At 45.5% G+C, this 23,209-nt stretch overlaps 1 protein-coding gene and 1 long non-coding RNA gene across 2 annotated transcripts in view; one reads left to right on the top strand and one right to left on the bottom strand.

Moving 5' to 3' along the window:
- Positions 1–15,586, bottom strand: part of RUVBL1 (RuvB like AAA ATPase 1) — a 30,585-nt gene extending 14,999 nt beyond the window's left edge. The window contains exons 1-4 of the mRNA XM_036737961.1: positions 15,295–15,586; positions 13,068–13,154; positions 10,961–11,093; positions 2,573–2,724 (exon numbers count right to left, since the gene is read on the bottom strand). Coding sequence (XP_036593856.1) covers positions 2,573–2,724; positions 10,961–11,093; positions 13,068–13,154; positions 15,295–15,435 — 513 coding nt within the window. The 5' untranslated portion in view covers positions 15,436–15,586. The remainder of the gene's footprint in view (positions 1–2,572; positions 2,725–10,960; positions 11,094–13,067; positions 13,155–15,294) is intronic.
- Positions 4,506–14,746, top strand: LOC118830892. Its single transcript, XR_005009114.1, has 3 exons — positions 4,506–4,869; positions 5,652–5,845; positions 12,638–14,746. It is a non-coding gene; the product is annotated as an uncharacterized LOC118830892 (long non-coding RNA).
- Positions 15,587–23,209: the final 7,623 nt, after the last annotated feature.

Genomic DNA, 23,209 nt, shown 5'->3' with positions numbered 1-23,209 from the left:
CTGTGATATAAAAGCCCTCTGTTGTACAATCTAAAGCTAGCATGATGAAAGTCCCACAAGGCAGTCATCTTGTGCAAATTCCGCAGCTGTGGGGCAAGCAGAGGTCACAGCAGGGCCCAATCCTTCCTTCCAACCTCTCCCCTCTCTTGTACTTGGCCATTCCGGGAGTCAGTGAAGGCTTCTTAAGGACAGACTTTCTTTAGAAGACTAAAATACCTTCCAGACTGATGATGACAAAAGACTTAAGAGAAGAGTTGACTAAATGTGACTCCACAGATTATCAGAGACTGAAGGGATATTAAAGAATATTAAGTCCATCTCTTCACGGGACAGAGAAGTAAACCGAGGCCCGAAAAGAACGACCTGCCCTAAGGTCACAAGGGGGAAAGTGGCCGTTAAGGCTGACCCCCATGGGTCCTGACACCACTGCCCTTTCCACAATGTTACAGTATGTCCACTTAGCTTTTTTCTTAAAGTTTACAGTAACCCGAGGCGCAGGAAGCCTTCCAATCTTTCCATTCTTATTAATGACTGATGTAAAGCCTTACACTTGGATTCAAAGAACCAACTTCACATACTCAGTGGAGGAGGATGGTGAGACAGCAGTTTATCTGAGAAAGATCTGGGGCTCTTTAGTTGACCGACAGCAACCTCGATACGAGCCAGAAATGTGAGAACTAAATCAAAAAAGCTAATGAGATCCTGGACTAGACCTTCAAAGAGGCACAGCTCTTAGTAGTCAGTGACAGTCCCTCCATACTTTCCTCTGAAGACAGCACTGTATTAGAAAAAATGTGGGCTTTAGGGACAGATTTCAGAGGGACTATGAACTTAGATGGGAAAAAAAATTACATCTTTATATTCGCTAACTTCAAAATGAAACTTAGCCCTTTCCTCACTTTGAAAGGGGATTCTGAAAGCCATGCCCAGGCTCCCCGGGACTGCCCAAAGGGTTAAGCAGCCCTGATCTGGGGGAAGGCGATCAGAATGGAGAAGGGCTCTGGGTCCATGCCACGCGAGGATCAGCTGAAGGAACTGGGAAGTCCCAGGACATAAAAGTACTGAAAGAGCATGAGGATCAGACTTGGTCTGTTTGGTTTTAGAGCCTAGAAGCTACAGGAAGACAAACTGAAGTCTGATTTTCAGGATGACCTTGCATGCTGCCTTGGCAGATGGAGGCTTCTGCAAGTCTTTAGGCAGAGGCTGAACAGAAATAGAGGCTAACCCAAATGGCTGCTGAAGCCCCCAATTAAATCTTCTACTGGGGTAAGTGAATTTCATGATGTTCCAGGAGAAGATTTCTCTAACATCTTAATGTCTCAATACAACTTTTAAATGTCGGGGACAACAGAGCAAATTTTCAGAAAACAGATTTAAAAATCGACTAAAAATCGATCATTTGTCTCTTTGGGCATGTCCCAACCTGGCTGTTTGTGGGAGGAGGCCATGGACACCCACTGTAGAGAGTCCTGGATGTGGGGTTAGAGGCCTCAGAGCCAGTAAAAACGGCTCATTCTCTTCATTTTTCAATGACATGAGGTGTACTCTGGAGGCTGCAGGGGGTGGCAAGATTGCATAAACCACACTTGTAGAGCGCTTGGTAAAAATGAGGTTCTCTAGGCATGGGGACTGTGACTGGATATTTACTAAGTAAGCAGCCCAATTTGACATGGAAAAATGAAGGATGATTTTGGAGACTTCTATCAGGGAACTTTTCTAAAAGCAAAGGCTCTTCTCCCAGTGACAAAGTACGGCAGAAATCTTAGCTCTATACATCACTTCATTTAGGCTCCGATAGGGGCTACAAAACTTCAATTTTTGTCTGAGCACTTTTTCTTGTTTAATTTCCAAATGAACTAAAGACCTGGTAATTACTAAAGAAATGGAAGAAGACTGCTATAAGTCTCATTAACACAGGTCACGTTAGAGATGAGCGATAAGTATGAGAACGCTTCCGATGGGGATGATTTCAGAGAAAGAAAAACAGCCATTCCCTTCAATGACCTGAGCGATCTCTATAAACCAATGACCAAGACACAGAATCACCAAAGCTCAACGCCTGCAAGGGCCTCAGGCTCAACCCCTCCATTTTGCAGATGAGGACACTCAGCGGCAGAGCAGGCAAGTCAGGCAAGCTCCAGGCCACAGAGCTGGCAAGGGGAAGCCAAGCCTCCTCCTCCTCTTGGAAGGGCCTTCTCCCTCTCCCTTCTTCCTGAGGAGGGCCCCCATGCTGTGGCCAGATACTTGTCCTTCCAGCACCTCTCCTGCTTAAAGGACAAACACAAACCACACTGAGTTCTCAATCAGTGAAGTGTGTGGCAAAAAAAAAAAAAAAAAAAAAAAAAAAGACCCAGACAGTCAGAATCCAAGCTCTGGTTCCAGCTCCAACGTTCCCTGGCTCTAGGACCTACGGCCCAGCATTTCCTCAACTATCAACTGAGGGTCGCACAGACCATCCGTTCCTTCCAGCTCTAACACTTTTATAACTATGAAATTAATTCAATAACATCAAAAAAGATCACACAAAAGCCTGTGCAGCACTAGAGAACAGAGGTGGATAACATTTACGCACTTTCAACTGCTTGGTTCCTTTTGCTGTTTTAAGTCCTATGATTACATGGCTGATGGTTTTGCCATATCCGCCCATGGGGTTTTCAGTCTCACATGGAGTTAACTCTGTGACTTCACCTTCATAAACTTCCTTGGTCTCCTTTATCCTCAGCCCTGTAAGAGAGGAGATGGGCACCGTGAGTTATGTCATATCTTGGTTACTACCCCTGGGTTTCCCCACCCTCACCTCTTCTAACCATTAGAAAGTCCTGAGCAGAACAACACCCAGATGACAGGAACGTACACACAAATCGACCCATTTCTTCCCCACAGGAAGCATAGCACCAAGGACACACTGGGACTCAGGAAGACCTGGATTCTAATTCAGCTTCTGAGGCATAGTGGCAGTGAGCTCATGAGCAAGGCATTTCACCCCTTGGAGACTCTGGCAACAGATGTTCCCACACTCACAAAATCACAGCTCCTTAACATCTGAGTATTACTACAGACATTCCAGTTACCTGTGCTTGAAATAAACTGAAAGTTACATTTTCTGAATTTCAATAAAGGAAGCAGAAGAACACAAACAAAAAGCCCACCATACCCACCCCTCTATCTCCAGTCTGGAGCAGCAGCTCTAACTGTAAAAAACAAGGCACGCCTACCTTGGGGTAGAAACATTTGGCAGCTCTAACACCACCGAGAGTCTACTGACAGCCAATTAACTCACAGCAATTAAACAGTGTCCCTACAATTTACTTCAAGGTATAAAAAATGTTTTCCAAGAAAACAAAGGGAAGTCAATAACTGTGGCTCTCTGGGTCAGTTCTAAAGCTGGCTCCTTTCCTCTCTTTTAGGAAAGTGTGGAACCTTTCTAGAAGATGGTAAACACCAACAGTTGGAGGGAGAAAAGTACTTTTTTACTGAACACTTAACCTGGACACATCTAGATCAGAAACATACACAAAAAGATGGAACTCTAGATTGTGAGGTCTCTGCAAGTGGGAAGTAAAGGGGCGAGGACACAACACTTAACCAGAGACCAAAGGAAGACTATCCACATCTATAGTACTCTTTCCCTCCCCTCCCCTTCTCTCCCTCACTCTTTCTCTCTCTCTTCCCCCCTCCCTCCCTCTCCCCCTCCAGGTCCCTCTCTCTTCTTCCCTCCCTCCCCCCTCTTCTCTCTCTATCTGTCTCTCTTCCTCTCCCCTCTCCCCTCCATGCCCTCCCTCCCCACTCCTCTTCTCTCTCTCTCCCCCCTGTCTCTTCTCCCCTCCCTGCCCCCCTCTCTTTCTCCCTCCCTTCCCCTCCTCCTCTCTCTCCATTTCTGTCTCATTCTTCCTCCCTTTCCCTCTCCCTCTCCCTCTCTCCCTCTGCCCCACTCCAAAACCCACAGTAGGTATTCTTACGAATGGAGGTCAGAGTCAGAGATCAGCATGTGGGCTGTGATACGATGCAGGGAATGCCTTCCTCTAGCCCCCCAGGACAATGCATATAACAGAAGCCAGCCATGGAGACATGCTTTGTACTTCATATATGCTTCATCTGTAATCGGCCTTTCCAATATTTAAGTGCTGAACTCAGGAATTTAATCTTATCCTCTACATTAAAAAAACAATTCCAAATAATTTTCTGGATCAAACCTGTTTTTTCAGAAATGTCTCCCCCTGCTGGCCATACGGTTTTTACCACAAAAATGACCAACTGGAGGGACAGAAGGCTCTTAAACATGAAACAAATGACGGGAGGTCCTGAGCACACGCCTGTATATGGTGATGTCTGAAGTGTAGGGGAGGAAACACGGAAGGCTTTCAACAAGAGGCTCCATGCCAAAGATAACTTAACAGCTACTGTATTAAATCTATTTTTAGACAGTCTAGAAATACCAGCAAAGTGCAACTCTAAGTCAGAGCACCTGATACGAACACCAAGAATCTGAAAGTGAAGAGGGGAAACGTTGTCAGGCCATATTGTCTGGAAATGCAGCCCTTAAGTAATGCCAAAGCCTCTGAACTTATGGGAAATCTGATGGAATCTAGCTGAAGACATAAACTAAGACTGACCTAGAGGTCATTTCTTATCGCTGACCTCTCCTGCTTCTCTCCCCTCATTCATTATGGTTCTCTCCTTCCAACCCATGCCCGCCCATCAGCACACCCCCTTAATCAGTGAATCAACGAGTATTTATTAAGCTTCTACCACATGCCAAGCCCTGGGGATACATACACAACGGAGCGAAAGAGGCCTACTTGTAAGGAGCTCACATTCTAAGGGAGAGAAGACAAGTGTACAAAGACAGACAGCACAAAATCAAAATGAGTAAGTACAAATGAATCCAAGATAGTTTGGAAGGTGGGGAACTAGTGAGGGGGGAAGCCAGGGGAAGCGCTCCTGCAGAAGAGGGTTCCTGAGCTCTGCTTTAAGGAAAGCGGGACTCTCCGTGTGGAAGTAAGGAGAGGGGGCACTGTGGGCCTGTGGGACAACTAGGGCAAAGCCCTGGACACAAGGGAGAGTGTCCTGAGCCAGGTCAGAGGCCCGTGCGGCTGGATCACAAAGGGAGGGGGAATAGTGACCTTGGAGGCTGGAAAGCTAGATTAGGACCAGGTTGTGTAGAGATTTAAAAGCTAAGAAAATGAGCTTCTATTTTATCCTAGAGGCACAGGAAGTCACTGGAGCTTACTGAGTATGGGAGTCATAGAGCCAAATGGGTGTTTCAGGAAAATTACTTTGGCAGCAATGCGTAGGCTGGACTGGAGTGAGGCAGGGAGATCACTCAGGAGGCTGGCACTATAATCCCTGAGAGTTAATGAGGGCCTGGAGAGGGGGCAGTGGGAAAGACAGAGGCACAGAGAAGAGGACCTGTGAAGGTGGAGACAGAGAGCTGCAGGAAGTGGTTGGATTTGTTGGGGGGAGGAGAGCAGGAACCTTGGAGCCAGGGGTGGGGCTGACAAATATTAAGTTTGGAAGAGAGGAGGGCTTGGAGGGGAAGTGTGTGGGGTGGAACAGGGAGCAACAGCAAGTTCAGCTTTAGGCCCACTAAGGTTAAGTGTTCTAGGACACCCAGTATGAAATGTCCAACACGAAATCCCTTGGTTGTGCAGGGCTGAGCCATCTACCTAGAGTCATCTACCTGGATTACAGTTAAACCCAGGAGAGCTCAAGAGGTCACCAAGAAGAAAACAGGGTCCAAGACGACAGAACCTTGGGGAACACTGGCAGTCAGATGGCACAATATGGATGATTAGCCATCAAAGAGCAGTCAGACAGGTCAGAGAACAGTGTCACAGTAACCGAGGTAGGTACAGACCTGGTCAAATGAGGGACACAATGGAGGGTGCTGGGTCTGGAGTCAGGAAGACCCAAGTTCAAACTTGGCCTCTAGACACACACTAAATGCACGACCCTGGGCAAGTCACTTACCCTGTCTGCCTCAGATTCCTCAAATATTAAAAGTTGTGAGGATCAGATGAGAAAATATTTGTAAAGCATTTAGCACAGTGCCTGGTACACACTGGGTGCTTAATAAATGTTTGTTCCCCTTCCTTTGCATAAACCTCCACCCCCAACCCCAAATAGGGAGAGAAGAATAAGGACTGAGAAACGACCTTCAGACTTGCCAATTCAGAGAGTCGTCTTCCCTTTTTTACCTGAAGCTGGGGGAATGGAGGACAGGCAGATGATTGTCATCAGCCCTGGCCCCAGGCCCCCCAAAGCTACCAGGTTAAACCAGAACCCAGCAGACTCCACAGAGAAAGCGCTGCCAGAGCCGAGTCAGAGCAACGGAATAAGAATCCAAAGGTTCCAAGCCCGACCCCGTCGCATATGAACAAGCACCCAGCTTGTTTCCTCAACTGCCAATGAGGATGTTATTTCTCCCTTGTCTTTCACACCCAATTGTTGGAATGACCAAAGAAGCCCATGTGTGTGAGAGGGCTTCCTTAAGTACCAGGAGCAATTTCAGCGTCCTAACCACAAACTCATCCCTAGCCTGACTGCCCTCGATTGCACTAAACCTTCAAACTTTTCCATTTTTAAATATAAAAAGCATCCACCATCGGAGACCAGCCTGGCATCTTCTTTGAGGAACCAAGTCAACAGAGAACTCCAAAAGAACAGTGTGAAAGAGCCAGCAAGCTCCGGGCTCACGCACCCTGCCAGGGCAACTCTGGGAGAGGCACTGCCCACCCGGGAGCCTCAGCTTCCTGGTTTGTAAGACAGAGGCGCCAGACTCGATGAATTCAAGGTCCCTTCTAGTTCTCAATCAAAGGGAAGAGCCCTGAAACTGGAGTCAGAACGCTGGCTTTGATGTCGTTTACCTTCTCTGGACTCAGTTTTCCTAATCTGTAAAATGAAGGGGGCTGGGCTAGGTGATCTTTAAGATTTCTTTCATTATTGAATTTTATGAGTCTTCAATGACTCAAGTTAAATTAAGGATTTAAAATAATGGTAAAAGACAAGAAAAGCTTCATTTGTGCCCCTACAAAATACTGCAAGGTTCATGAACACTAAGCCAACTGCAAACCTTCCAAAAGAGCAGGATGAAAAGGAATCTGAAGAGCACTTTAAACATGGCTTTGAATACGTTTAAAAAATGAAATATTTTATATCAAAAAGAAATAAATCCTCCAGATGGAATGCCTAACAATATTTAGTGTGAGGTGAATATGACATGAAATTCCTCCAAAGGGGGACGAAGAATTCCCATCTTTCACCAGTGCCTGTATTTGTTTAGAAGCGGCTGTGCTGACATGCAGGGAATGTGGACGGCGGTAGCCACAAAAGAGGCGAATTGTTGCTGTCTCTGAGAATGACAATGCGGATGACACGCGTTTCATCTGTGGGTTCAAGTTTCCAAATCCCTGACAGCGACCTTCATCACATCAAGGAAACGGCCCCGACTCTGCGCTCTTTCTTTCGGTTCAGGTACCCGCTCTTCCCCTCCTCCGCCCACTTAGGAGGAATTCAAAGGCTGCCCAGGACTGAGGCTCTCTTTGATGACATTCAGTGGGCTTCTCCTTTGCAGCAGAGGAGGATTAAGACTCTTTTCTCACCTTGCTGCAACAGCATGGACCAAGAAAAGAGCCATGGCAAGTCACAAAATGGAAGCCAGAGGAGCTCAATGTTTTCAGAACTAAAGGCAATTAAGTTATCTTTTGGGAAACCAGCAGCATAAAAAAGGAAGTTTTGACAGGACTTTATCAGCTGTCAGCAAGGTTCACATAAAAACAGGAAGATGTTCAACATCTGGTAAGGTACCACTTGTAAATTAAACTTTGTTCTCCTAGATAAAATTAAATCAAGTCCAAGGAATGGATATCTACTTGTTAGAACTAAAGCAGCAATTATCACAATTGGTTTATGACACAGACATTAAAGGAACTAAAATCTGGGTCCCCGACCAACAGCTATTAAGAAGATACTCAGTCTTTGACCAAAAAGAGATCTGTGGCGGACTCTATTGGTCTTTCCACCTGCCCTGACCCTGAGTGAAGAAGATACGTCTCTCATAAAGGCTATCTTAAAGTCATTTATATCATCATAACCACAATTAAGTCCTTATGCTGGCCATCACCCTGAAAAAGACTGGCTCCTGAAAGGCTGGCGAATAACAAGGAAACCCATTCCTTGTAAAGAGGAACCAGATTAGTACCACTTAATTCTTTTAAAGAGTGAACAAGCACCATGTTGCTCTACCGAGCTTGGTGCTGTTTCCAACTTTGCCTTTTCAATTTTCATTTAGCTTGCGATCTTACTCAGGAAAAGTTCTTGATTGTGTTCAGCTGAGCTGTGTGCTACATTGGAGAACACCACTGAACCCGGAAGTGAGGAGACTTTCCCTGGGGGCTTCGAAACCTTGGGGAAGCTGTTGGACCTTTCTAGGCCTGGGAGTCTCCATTTGTAAAAACAAAACAAAACAAAACAAAACAAAACAAGGGGGCAGAGTTAGATGCTCTCAGATCCCTTTCCTGTGATGAAATGCAAACTGGTGAATCCTGAAGAAGCATGCTACAAAGATGAGCAAAACAGATTCCTTAGTTGATGACCCAAACAAGTGACCACCAGGACACCAGGGCACTGCCAGTGTTGGCATCTAGCCATCTGTCCTATCAATCCCTGACTCACTCCACCAAAAACAGCGACTCTTCCAACTCAGCCCAATGCGCCGCCCCCCCCCCCAAGCCACTACTTCTCCCTTAAGGCTGGGAAATCAATCCGTTTAGTTTGGGAACTAAGTCTAGAGCAGGGCTTCTTAAATTTTTTCCACTGGAGACCCCTTCAGCCCCACCCACAGAGTAAGACGCACTGGTCTAGAGAAGAGCTGCCCCAGCCAGTCATCCCTTCAGCCTTCTGGGACTAGCTGGCCCCAAACCATGCTTTACCCCAGCAGGACATCAGAGCCTAGTCTGAAGGGACATCCTGCCATCTGCACTGTCAAACCAACATCACCACTCGTACTGAAAAGGAGGCGACATCCACCACCTCATGGTTCCAACCACAGTCCCTAGGATCTGGCCTTAGACCCAAGTTCCCTAGCTGAGCCCCCAATCCCTGATACGTACTTCAGTCTTCTGGGAGGGCGAGTATCTGCATCACTGACACCTGGAGCAGCACGGGGCCTGGCACATGGATAAGCTAAGAGAAAAGATATCCATTCTCCCTGCACAGTGTGTACACATACGTGATGAACAGAGCCCTGGGAGGTCACTTAGGATGCCACATGGATAAAGGCGGGTCCTTAAACTCCAAAACTGCTAGAAAGTGAGTATTTTCCCTAATGTCTGTAAGACCCTGACCAGGAAGAGACGTTATGACAGTATTATTTTTATATGGGACTGATCTATAAAATTATCAAGTAGTCTCCCAAAAGAAAAATGATTGTAAGATAGGAAGCAGCAGTTTTCAAAAGAACAAATTTAAGTTATCAACAATCACATGAAAAAATTATTTAAATCACTAATAATGAAGAGAAATGCAAATTAGTTTTAAGGTTCTACCTCAAATCTACCAGTCTGGCAGAGATGATAAAAAGAGAAAAAGGACAAAAGTTGGAGGGGTTATGGGAAGACAGGCACACTGATGCACTGCTGGAGGAGATGTGAATTGGTCTGACCACTTGGGACAGCGGCTGGGACCGTACCCCAAAAGTCACTAACTAAACATATCCTCTGGCCCTACTACAGCACTACTAGCTCACTACATCAAAGAAATCAAAGAAAGAGGAAAAGGATGTATAGACACAAAAATATTTGTAGCAGTTTTTTTCTGGTAGCTCCAAAATGAAAAGAGGATGTTCTCTTGTTGGGAAATGGCTAAACAAATTACGATATATGAACAAAATGGAAATCCCATACTATAAGAAATGATGAAACAGACAGTTTTAGAAGAAAATGTGAAGATCTTTATGATTTGACGCAGAAAAAATGAGAATCTGGAGAACAATTTATACACTAATAATGTAAGAGAAAAAAAACTTTGAAAGATAAACCAGCAGCTCAAAAGAACGAAAATAAAACACCTGTCAGCTGTTCAGTTGTGTCTGACTCTGTGACCCCATTTGGGGTTTTCTTGGCAAAGACACTGGAGTGGTTTGCCATTTCCTTCTCCAGCTCATTTCAGAGATGAGGAAATGAGGCAAACAGGGTTAAGTGACTTGTCCAGGGTCACACAGCTAGTGTCTGAGTTCATACTCGAACTCTGGTCTTTCTGACTCTATCTGCTGTGCCACCTAGCTGCCCCATGCTACTCATCTCCTAACAGATGATGAACTTGAAAATTCAGAGAGATGTGGCTAATGTTCTAGACTGTTTTGCCAGACTATGCAGCTCTGTACTGAAGGCTTCAGGAATTAAAAAATAAATAAATAAACTGCAATTTGCAGCCAGGGAGGAGAGGGGGGAGTGGAAGAGGGGGCTTAACTAAAAAATCCTTACCTGAGAAAAAAACTTAAAAAATACAGTCTCTAAATTATGATTCATTTTGTAAAAATTTATATAACTACCTGCATTCATCTATTCTGTTAAGTGAAGTACATTTGTCCTATTAACTACAGCGAGCATTTTGCTGTGATTTCTTTGGAAACGTATGTTTAGAGCACTTTGAGAAAGTAAAATTACAATCAATGATAAAAGCAAAGGTAATAGACCCTAGGATCAGAGATGCTTCGGAGCCTGGGCGTCACCTAGTCCAGCTCTTTCATTTTTAGAAAGGAGAAAACAGAGGGATGGCACAGGATGTGCTCAAAGTCACACAGGATTCAAGCCCAGGTTCTCCGCCTACAAATACAGAGCTACATCAGAAAACCACAGCCCCAGTTCAACAGACTCCAATTTGAAAAGCTGAATTCTACCCATTAGACTTCCCTGCACCAACGAGAGCACGAACAACCTTGTGGTTTAATCTCGATACTCACCAATGGCTCTCCTGAAGTTCTCCATCAGGACTTCGGTCTTCTTGATCTCAGTAGAGTAGACCTCGCTCCCCACCATGGGACAGAAGGGGACCTTGCTGCCCAGCTCTTGAGCAATGGCCAGGGCGAGGGCTGTCTACACAGGCAGAAAAAAAATGTTTTTTCAAATTTTTAAATAAAGTTCTACCCTCTTGTTTTCATATCATTTGATAAGTTCCCAGGATACATTCGTGATCACTTCACTAGATGGTGTAACTTAGAATCATCTTTAAATCACAAAAAGAAAAGGAGGAGAATCATCGGATTCCCCTCACATCTAAAAAGTGAGAGAGTGGTCTAACTGCTATAGAAAACATTATTACTGTATGCTTTCAATACATTAAATTTTTTTTTTCAAATACAGGAATAAGATCCCTGCATTCTTCAGAAATTGTCCTGAGAAAAAAATCTGAAAATGCTTGGTCAGCACTGAATGTATTAAAATAGCTAAGTGATTTAAAAGCTATGATTCTACTTTAAAGGAGCCAGGGCGGTGGCGGGGGGGTGGGGTGGGGTGGGGGTGGGGGGGGACAGAGGAAATGACCCTAGAAAAATTTCAAAGGAGCATTTGACTCAGTTCCATAAACATTTATTAAACTCCTACTATATGCAAGACATTGAGGATATAAAAATGAAAAAGTCCCCGCCCTCAAGAAGCTTACATTCTTGCATACGAACGCAAAATAGATAGAACAGCAATGCAACGTAAACGCAAAGTGATATATTTATTCCATTATCTAGAAACAATCAGGAAAAGCTTGCTGTAGGAGTTGGCACCTGAGCTGTACCTCCAAAAAAACTAGAGTTGTGAAGAGATGGAGGTGAGGAGAAAGTGGAGCTCAGGGAACCCAGGTGCAAAGGGCCAGACACGGCCAATGGACCGCTGTGCACAGGTAAGAGCCGCAGGAGAACCGACTTGGAAGAACAGGGAGGTGATAAGAATGACACCTAGGTGGCACCTAAGTGAGAGCTGTACTAAAGACTGCTTTACGTTGTCAGATCCACGCTTCAGAAGTATTTATTTGGTCTGTCTGTGGACGGGAGAGACTAAAAGGAGGAGACCAATGAGGAAGCAATAATCCAAGCAGGAGGTGATGGGGGCCTGAATGCAGGGAGGACACGGGTGAAACTGGACATCTGGGCAAACCCCAGCAACAGAGATGTGGGGGGCTGCCTTCCAAATGGTTATCCTCGTTATTCCTTGATTTGGAGATAAGAGAAGCACAAATAAGGTCAAGAATTCATTCAACAAGTCTCTGTTCCTACGGTATGCAAGGTACTGTATCAGAAACTGAGGGTTGCAAAGATGTATTCAACATTCACCGAGGTGCAAGACAGCACATTTCCTTCAAGGAGATCATGGTACTGTCACCTGTTCGATTGGCGGAGCCCTTGGAGCCGACTGCGCTGGGATTCTGGGAGTTGTGGTATTCTTACCACAGAGTATCCAGAGTCTCCATTCTCCATTTTTGGAGATAAGCAATGTCTAACGTCGAGTGGATTTCAGACGACAGACTGATGCCCTCATAACTCTCACCCTCTTCTGAACTCAATTTCATTTTATGGCCGATGGTATGAAGTTAATAATTATGCGCTATTTTAAAAAACTGCTCTTTTCTTACGTGTTCCTCTTCTCCCTAGGTTTTAAGGTCCTTACTGGGAGGGCCCACGTCACAAACCAGTGCTCATGCCCATGGAGCTCCCAGAGCCAAGTCTGAAGAAGGTTCTCAATCAGCACTTGTTGAATTAATCTCTTGCCCTTCAAATGGGAAATTACTTTTATAAGTTCTCAGAAGCCACAGAACAAAAAGTATTTTTCTGCAAGGAGAAGGAATAAGATCTAGAAGATGAGTTTCAGACAATGAACCTCCTCCAAGGACCTCAATCCCTATTCCCTGGAAGCATGCCGGGAGAGTCTGAATGTCAGATACCCAACTATACTACTCCACATTGGTCCTTTTAAAGAAACCCAACCAACCTGAGGAAACAAAGCATAGTTAAGACATGTTGAGTTTGGCTTAGACATTGAGACCGCTCTGTGGATAGAGTAGAGAAGTGAGAAAAGAGTTACCTTGCCAGTTCCAGGAGGTCCTGCCAACAACACAGCTCTCCCGGCCATCTTCTTGCTTTTGATTAATTCTACTATCACACCACACGCCTGGACGCCACCAAAGGAAAAGAAACAGTAACATCAACACTGAAACATTTCACAAGAGGTTCAGGCTGTGGCTCAGGGAGATGACATGCATAGGAATTCTATCGTGCAGTAGTCTTAACTAGTGGTTGAATTTTGACAAAGCAATAATCAATGTTCACTGTGATAGATAACATGAAGCCACTACAGGACCCCAACCGATTTTAAGTCCTCCACCATGTGACACTCCTCACTGGGACACTGAGACCACGTGGGGATCCTGAAGGCCATGCTAATGGAACCCAAGACCAGGCAGCTCACAGGACCATGGGCTTGAGAGGTGGGATGACCTGGTCACCTCATTTTCTGATGGGCCCAGAGAAGTGAGAGGATTTGCCTATGGGGTCACAAAAGCAATTACTGGTCAAGGTGGGAATCAACACTTGGTCCCCCAGGCCCAAATCTAGCCCTTCTCCCACTATGCCTCCCTACTCTGTCCTTCCTGGTGCTGTTTGTCCTTCGTTCTTGAGGAGGACCATGGCATGAGGAAGATGATGCCATGACACTCAAGTGAACTGGATTACAGTGAGGCAGGGCTGTGCAAAGTCACCAGCCTCACTTTCTCTCCAAAGCCATCTGGGCCCAGTGGCCAGGTAGGGATCGGGACAACTGGCCCAGGATGCAGTGGGGGACCTTGGCCTTTTCAAGCTAAGGTCTTTAACAGGTCTCCGTTTGACTGAAGCAGCACCCATACTGAGGGCACCCAAACAGCAAAGGGCTTCTGGAACACACCCAGTGACAGAGGGACTAATGTTTGTACTCCAAGGCCAGTCTCAGTTCAGAAAGTCTCATTACCAGGAGGAACCAGGTGATAAAATGGGGGGTGGACGTGGACACAACAACTCATGGGGACTGTCTCCTTATTAAGGCACAGAGGAGGCGTGAGGAGTGTCCATATGATGAAATCACAGCTCAGCTGAAGCACAGAGCCAAGTATGATAACATGAGTCTATGCACTTTATGACTAGAAATCACACACCTCCTTTCAACTCGGGAAGCATGTTATTATAGCTTCTACTCCAAGGCAGACACGGCGACAGGCATGGGACACAAAGGCAAGAAATTCACTCGTCCTAGCCCCCGGATTTTCCTCGAGGGAGGTCACCCACTTAACAGATGAGGAAACAGGGATGAAGTCCGGCATTCAAGGGGGTGTGACTGTTTTATCTTTAACTGAGCAGCCCATGTACGGAATGCCCCAGAACCCTCTAGCATTCAGCTGTCTGGTTAACCAGGCCACGCCATACCGCCACATCGCTGTAACTTCTGACAAGTGACTGAAGCCCTGTTTGATGTGCACAGCTTTCCTTAGCTGAGAGCAGCAGTAAGGGGTGGGGAAGGCACCAAACCAGAAACCCCAAGGTTTAGGCCTGGATTTGGGCAAGCTCTCTCTGAGGCTCAGTTTTCTCATCTGGAAAATGAAGGGTTGGGTACAACACTTTTTTAAAGATCAATTTAATTTGTGAAAATTACAATTCATCGCTAGAACCTACTGGGCATATCTCCATTGTGTTTGTTATTCAGTATGTTAGGGGAGCTTAGTGAGTTAGGGTCACGTGGAGGACCAAAGGAGGTATTAATTGTAAAGTGTTATGCACAGCGCCTAACACGTTGTAGTCACTATATAAATGCCAGATATAATTAAGCGTTATTATCGTATATGTATCTAAATCGTGTTTATTATTCAATGTGTTCAGATTACTGTCTTTATGCTCTACAGGGAGAAGGTGCAGCGGCTGGGCCGGGAGTATGGCCGGCCTGAATTCAAATCCTGCCTCTGACACTTAATAGCGGCTGTATGACTTCAGCCTCGGTTTCCCCAAATGTAAAACGGGGACAATAATAGCCTCTATCTATCCCCCCGGGGGTTGCGGTGTGGCTCAAAGGAGAGATTAGTAAAGTGATTTGCAAACCCGAAGGCGCTACAGAAATGCGAGCCTCCGGTGCCGCTGCCCCCGCTAGCCTCCACTTTCCCAGTCTGTGGGATGGGTACACGGGCCGCGGCGGCGGCCGCCCCCTCGGAGACCGGAGAGAAGCGCGCGCGTACGGCCGGCGCACGAACCGGCGGCAGGCGGGGCGCAGGCCCCCCCCCCCCGACCCCTACCTCGCGGGCGTTCTCCTGTCCCACCAGCCCAGAGGCCGCCTGCTTGGCCAGGCCGCTCTCGTCCAGCCCCAGCCCCTTCACGTGGCTGTGCGAGGCGATGCGCTGCGTCTTCGTGGTGCTCTTCACCTCCTCGATCTTCATCTTGCCGCGGAGGACGGAGCCGGAGAGGCTGCGGGGTCTGAGGGAGGCTGGGCCGGGCGGCGAGGGAGTCTACGACACAGAAGAGCTCCGAGCTCCGGGCCCTCTCCGTTAGCATGCGGCCGTTACCAGGGCGTCCGGCCAGCGCCCGCCCCCCGCCTCCGCCCATTGGATGGGGCGGTGCCGGCTGCACTGTCCATTGGACGGCTTCTGCGTCCATCATCTGAACCCGGGAGGGCCCGCCCATCCACTTCCGTCTGTGTTACTAAGGTAGCTTCCCCCCAGCTACTACCGGGAGTCTGCGCTTCTTGGCGGCAGCCCAGGCTGGGGGTGGGGCCTAGGATCCGCACGTGAACTGAAATGTGTGTATCTGTGCGTGGGGAGAGAGAGGGGAAGAGAGAGCGAGAGCGAGAAAGCGAGAGAGTGAGGGAGAGTGGGCGTCGGGGGGCGGGGCGGGGGACGGCACCTGGGCCCTTCATGCTCACCTGCGCGCTGCCCAGTAGGCGTGGGTGTGCATGTGGGCGTGGCCTGGGCCCGCACGTGGACCAGAACCCGGAGCTGCACCGCGTGTGTGCTCTGTGCGTATGTGTGTATGTACATATGTGCGTGCGTCCGTACATTACACACCGAGAATCCGTACAGGGTAGTTTGGGAGCGGGGGCTGGACCCAGATGAGGAGCAGGCGTCGCTCCAGGGAGCTTTGAAGGAAGCCCAGGAAGTGACGGGGTCAAGGAGAAGAGGGGGAGCGTTCCGGGCTTGGGGGCGGGGGGGAGCGGGTGGAAAGGCCTGGAGGCGGGAGATGGGAAACGAAGGGCGGGATTGACCCGACTGCGGTAGGAGAGTCACGTTGAGCGAGTCTGGGCCGGGATTTGAAGGACCCCCGGGCCACTGGAGATGACCGTTTTAGTAAAGACGCGATCCCTGCCTTCGTGGAATTTGCAAACTAGGAGGTTCTAGGCGAGCATCTTGTTGACTACCTATAAAGAGTATTGAGGTGATACATTTAGTAATCAGGAAGAAAAGGAGAGAAAGTAGACGGCAGATGAAATTGAATGGTGCAGTGTGTTTTCTGGATGGGCATCCAGGTGTCAGGTTGGAGGAGATGGGGCATTTCATGGCTCAGGAATGTTTCACTTTTCCAGTCTCTCTTGTTAGGCACGACTGTAAAGCCTAGGCTAGACCTGGAGTCCGAAAGATCTGCTGTAAGTTCCTGCTTTAGGCACTTAAAAGCCGTGTGACCCGGGGCAAGTCACTAAATTTCTCTATTTGGCGTTCATATTTATTTTTCCAACGCGGCTAATGTGGAAGTCTGTTTTGTATCACTTCAAATGTATAATGGGTGGAGGGAGGGGAAGAATCTGGAACTGAAAATAAAAATGTTTTTGAAAATCTGATCCTCCCACTCAGTGCTTTCCCTCCCAAAATGGCCTTGTAATATACACACATGCATATTGTAAATGTGTCTACACATGCACGTGTGTATATGTATATATATTGTTGCTGCTGTTTGGTCACGTCTAACTCATAAGAATACGTGTCATTTTCCTACCCCTTCACTTCTCTCTCTAATTGTTTTCAGTGCTTGGCACAGTATCTGGCACATAGTAAATACTTGTCGATTGATGGATGGAGCTTCAGGCTAATAATACCTGCAAGATTTACTTTGAGAGATTACCAGGCTCAAAAGCAGTATGTCTATATGGATATGCATATATATGTATACGTGTGTCTGTACGTATAATATGTGTCGTATGTGTGCGTATGGGTTGTTATTCAGTCATTTTGGTTGCATGATTCTTCATGACCCACTTTGGGGTTTTCTTGGCAAAGATACTAGAGTGGTTTGCCAGTTCCTTCTCTGGCTCATTTTACAGATGAGCTCTCCACATGCCCTAGACAATCTGGCCTCAATCTACGTTTCTGTCCTTACTTCACACTACTCCCTTCCACCCACTAGACACTTCAGCCATACAGGGCCACTAGCTGCTCCCTAATGGCATCCTTGGGGTTCGGTGACAACATTGTTCATTCATTTTCAGTCATGTCCTATTCTAAATGGCTCCATTTGGGGTTTTCTTGGCAAAGATACTGGAGTGGTTTGCCATTTCCTTTTCCAGTTGATTTTGCAGATGAGGAAACTGAGGCAAACAGGGTTAAGTGACTTGCCCAGGGTCACCACAGCTAGTAAGTTCCTGAGGCCAGATCTGAACTCACAAAGATGAGTCTTCCTGACCCCAGGCCCAGCACTCTCTCTATGCACTGCACCACGTTGGGACCCCAGAATCACTTACAAACAGCTAATTATGAGAGCAGAAGAATGGAAGGCTATCAGCGGTGATCGTCATTCCATAGACTTCTTGAAAGAGCCATAACTAAGAATTTTTGTCCCTGGGGTAAAAGGGGGCCAAAGTCAGCAGAGCTGAGAGTGCTCCCCTTAAGTGTGGCCACTAGGGGTAAGTGGGAAGAGAGACTGACCGCTGCTCGGGAGCAGAGGGAGGGACAGGACTGCTGGGGGAAGTATGTCCCAGGATAGAGCTGCCATCACTGAGGAGAGGGCACAAAGTGGGGGAGCTCCCCTGGAGTGTGGCCCCTGGTACAGAGGAAGAGGCCGTTAGCACTCTAAATTTTGGCACCCTAGGGTAAAGCTCTAGTTGCTGCATCCTAGTTATGATGATTTTTAGGTTTCACAGTGTGACCAGTACTCCTCCCCTTCTCTCCCCACAGCTGCCTGTTCAGTGCCGTCTTGTCATCTGTTCTAAAGCCCCCACCATTAGTAGGTGTGCTCCCATTACACTGTCACTTTCAAAACACCACTGCTGTCATTCACAACTCTTCCTCCTAATCCATCTCCCCATGCTCTGGAGTCTCTATTTCCTCCAAACTGCCATTTTAATTGTATGCAGTAAAACAGCCACCACACTGGAGACCACACATACCTCACCTCTGCCAATTCAAAAGGGCTGAGCAAATGATCATGCTGGCTGGAACTCCTCCAGCAATACCACTTAACGAATGGGGGTCTGCCTCAGGCATAGGCCTGTAGGTGAATACGCCAACTTGAGAAAGGCTGCACTTGGGTTTTAAGTTATTTTGGGGGGCTTGATTAAAACTCTAGAGCAGGGGTTCTGAACCTGGGGTCCATGAACTTTATTTATAAAAAATATTTTGATGACTGTCTTTCAATGTAATTTGTTTCCTGTGTAATCCTGTGTATTTTATGCATTTAAAAACATTATCAAATGAGATAATATATATAAATCACTCTGCAAACCTTAAAACACAATACTCTTGCTAACTAGTTGTGGTTATTATTGGTCTATAGGTTTCACCAGACCACCACAGGGATCCATGGCACAAACAAGGTTAAGAACCCTTGCTTCAGGGGCAAGACAAGCCAATTTGAGAAAGTACCGAGAATTCACATGGGTCTTGTTACCTTGTTGCTAGACTGAAGAAGGGGGCTTTGAGCCTTTGTTCTTTTTCAAATGGGAGATGCTAGGAGCATAATCCAGTATTTGGCAACCCTGATACAAACAGAAAAATAATCCCTGCCATTCACCCATTCTGAGTAGTTCAGTCCTCAGGCTTAATCAGTGCATTTCTCAGGGTTTCCTCGACCAGCTCCCTGCTTTCATCATACGATAGCTGAGGTTGGGGCTGGAGGATGGGCAGTTGTTTGTCCTAGACTAAACGTTTAAGGCATTGCCGGGGTTCACATTAAGTCTTCAGATTTCAGTGGGATGTGCTTGCTAACGCCTACAGCTGCCAAGTGGCATATTAGAGTAAGGGAATGTGTATGAATGCCCTTCACCTTCTGACCTCCCCCAAACTTAACTTCCTGCTTCTCTTAGTAGGAGCCTCTGTGCTCACTGTTAAAAAAAAAAAATTCAGAAGTGGCAGCTCCGCTGCTCAGTTTGGGATGGTTGTACAGCAAACATTTACTTCCATTTGTTTTTATAGCACTGAAACTCAAAAGTCTTTTTTTGAGCCATGACTCTTTGTGACATGGAAGTGACCCTGAGTTGTTGAAGGCTCTGCCAATAGCCTATAAATTCTTGAAGATTGTAGCCCTGGCACGTCAAGAAGACAAGGCTTCAGTCTCTGCCTCTGATACATACTAGCTGTGTGACTATGCCCTTAGCCTTCTTGAGCCTAAGGCAATTGGACCAGATGACCTCTAAGCCCCTTACAATCCTAAATCTATGACTGCTTTGGATTTCCCAGGACTAGACTGGCTAAGTATGGAGAGGCTCATCCTAGAAGGAGAGCTACTAGGTGGTAAATTTTTTAGCCAAGGACACTCAAGAAACAAGGAAAAATATAAAGTGACCTTTAGGTTCAATTCTGTGACAGTGGTAAAGTGGAGGAAAAGGGGGTGGTGAATGCTAAGAATTACAAAGTTTTTCACCATCTATAAGCATGGACTCAACTATCAATACTCTACCTTGGCCCAGACCCCTATGCTGCTACTCTCCAGATATTTCATACCATGATCCTCTGTTCTGGACTCCATGTCTAACCTAGAATTCCACCTACTGTCCAGGGGACTTGGGCTTCTGATTTGAGAGCTTTCAACATTTTTTGCATGATCTATACCTTCATACCATGCCACTGATGCAATTCTCCACCCTAGCCTAGCCCCTATTTCCTACCATCCCTGGAAAGGATTCTCAAAGCAGCTCTGTGACTCCACTCACCATCCTTTTGATTTCTCTGACCGCCCCTCCCTAGCCACCATATCCCTACATTCCTCCTCTTCCCCTATTACAATGCAAGTTCCTTGAGGGCAGAGACTATCTTTCTTTTTTTTTTCCTTTAATTTTCTGCCCTTGACGTAGTGTCTAACACAAGGATGGGGAACCTGGGGACTTGAAACCATATGTGGCCCTCTAGGTCCTCAAGTGCAGCCCTTTGACTGAATCCAAACTTCACCTTGTGGTTATCAAGTGCAGCCCTTTGACTGAATCCAGACTTCACTCTGTGTTCCTCCAGTGCAGCCCTTTGACTGAATCCAAACTTGGATGAAGTTTGGATTCAGTCAAAGGGCTGCACTTGAGGACCTAGAGGGCCACATGTGGCCTCAAGGTTGCAGGTTCCCCACCCCTGGTAACATATATTTAGTGCTTAATAAATGTTTTTTTCATTCATTCCAAATTTGGGTCTCAAATGACCAATGAGTTAATAAGCTGTTATAGAAATATCAGTATTGACATTCTCACTATAAAGACATGAAACTATAGGAAGTTACAGTTAAATGGAGGATAGGCTCATAGGTTTTCCTCAGAGAGGCAAATAAAGGAGTTCGAAGAACTGGCTTTATCGTGTGTCCAGAAGGAATAAGAAGTCTCATTTCTTGGAACAACTGGTTATTTCTTATTGCAATGCTATGATGAGCATAAGTGAGACCACAATAAAGACAACTTCAGTTTACAAGCTCAAGTCTCTTCTAGAGCATGAGGGAGTAATTTTAAGAGTCTTTCAAATAAGATCTTGCAAATTAAATCAACTTTCAGGCTTGGTGATTTCAATGCAAAGGTCAGCATAGGGAAGAACAGTAAAAAATATGTTGGAAAATATGGCTCAGGATCAAGAGGCAAAAGGTTTATAGAACAAATGTACTCAGACCTATATATTAGGAATGTTTTCTTCAAGAAGGGATTGGGAGGCATTAGACATGGGGAGCAATGATTAGCATTACTAAAAAAAGAAAAAGAAATGCCTATACCAGAAACATGAAATGATTAGTTAGCAATGTAGGAATCTTTTCCAATTCATTTGTCTTTGTGTAAGCAGACTATCCATTTGTTAGAAAAAAGATCAAAATTGATGCCAAATTAGAGTAAAAGAAAAGCAATGAGAAGATATGGAATACAATTAAAACTGTTTCCAACATGACTTGTTTAAATGAGCTCTTGATGGTGGAAAATGTGATACGGAAAAAGGACAGATTCTAACTTGGATTATCACCATTTTCCACAAAGGCTCCATCAGTGAAAAGTAATCACCATGATGAGGAGACCAAAAGGACCTAGAAATCACCTAAACCTACAGTTGATTTCCTTGCCAAATAGAGAAATACGGTGACCAAGGACAATACTGGTTTACAGTAGAAACTCATTTAAAAAACGTTACAGAGCCAGATGGTAGACTATACGAGCAGTGTCGCCTCATAAAACAGTAAAAAGCAGTGGAGGGAAAAGTTAGCTTATCAAAAGCTTGGTGTAAAATAAAAAAAAAAAGCTTGGTGTAAGACCCAGTTGAGTGAAATATTCCCAGGAGTGATTAAGGATGAAACTGAAAAGAGGGCAAAGAACGTGAAAACTGGAAAAGATCCGTTAAGATCTTCATAACAAACCATCTTCTGCTTCAACAACAGTAGAAGCATTACATTTGTACTACATTACAGTTACAGATATTCTGAATGAGGGAGTAGAAATGTCACAAGAATTAAAGAAAAAGACCAAATCAAGGATGCCTACAGGAGGCTCATGCTGGAAACAAAGCATTTTTGAAATTATTGAAGGATCCATTGTCAAGATTTCTCTGACAAAAGGGAAGATCCCAAGCAAACGAAAAAAATTACAGTCATTATCACTACCCAAAGAAAGGCCATCATGAGAATATCAACAAACATAAGAAGGGAAGAGGTCATATATTATATTTTATATATGGCTGCATTTTTATTGTAATGAAACTGACTGAAAGATGTGGAAAATATAAATGTTTAATCTTTTTTATTCTTTGTTGACAAAAGAATTTGAATGTGATAAACTGTTTGTACTTTCTGATCCAGTAATCTCTCTGTTGGGAGAAATTAAAGACAGAAGGGTCCCCTATATGCCAAAGTATCGGTAGCATCACAATTTATAACAGCAAAAAGTAGGAAACTAATGGTATGTCCAACAATGGAGGAATGACTGAACAAATGGTGGTATATGAATGAAAAGAATATGAAGAAGTCAGAGACACATGTGAAGAAGGTACACCCGTGAACATGGCAGAGCCTCCTCGATGAGATTCACAATTACTCAAAAGAGTTTGGTCCACCTATCCCCACTTTAGAGATAATCTAACAAAAATTATTATTATTACCGACCTTTATATGGCATTTTAAAGGTTGTAAAATATTTTACAGGCAGTTCATTTGAGCCTCACAAGAACTCAATAAAGCAAATGTTGCTGTTATCACTATCCCCATTTTACAGTTGAAGAAACCAAGACTCAGGTTCACAAGATCACAAGGTGAATGACTATAACTAGGGAAAACCAAGTGGATGAAGAACGCCTAACAGACAGTATAGAGTCTGTTACTCAACCAGGAAGATTTGGGGTTCAAGTCCATGCAGGTTGTGTGACCCTGAGCAAGTCACTTAACCTATCAGTGCTCCAGATTTTAAGACAGTTACAGAGAAGGTTGTATATTGAATTGATAGAGGAAGTTTCGTCATCCTGGGAGTTCTCTCTCTGTACCAGTGAAATCACAATTCTTGTTCCTATTCCTGTGATGGACAGCCCATAGAGCCAGGTCTTCAGTGTATATTTCTGCAGATGGACAATGCACCGAATCCAGAATTGAAAAAAGTAATCGAGTGGGCTGAATTGCATTTGAGAAAGTCCAGAGAACTTTCACCCAAGCTCCTCTTTCTCTCTCTGAAACAATCTCTTGCTTTCAAACAGCAGTGGTCTTCTAGTGATGCTCTAATAGACAGCTAGTAGATAGAATGATAGAACCAAGGGACTTGGGTTAAAACGCCACCTTTGACACTACTAGCTATAG

Source organism: Trichosurus vulpecula, chromosome 9 (assembly GCF_011100635.1).
Source record: "Trichosurus vulpecula isolate mTriVul1 chromosome 9, mTriVul1.pri, whole genome shotgun sequence".
Lineage (NCBI taxonomy): Eukaryota > Metazoa > Chordata > Mammalia > Diprotodontia > Phalangeridae > Trichosurus > Trichosurus vulpecula.
This window is presented reverse-complemented; position numbering and strand designations above follow the sequence as displayed.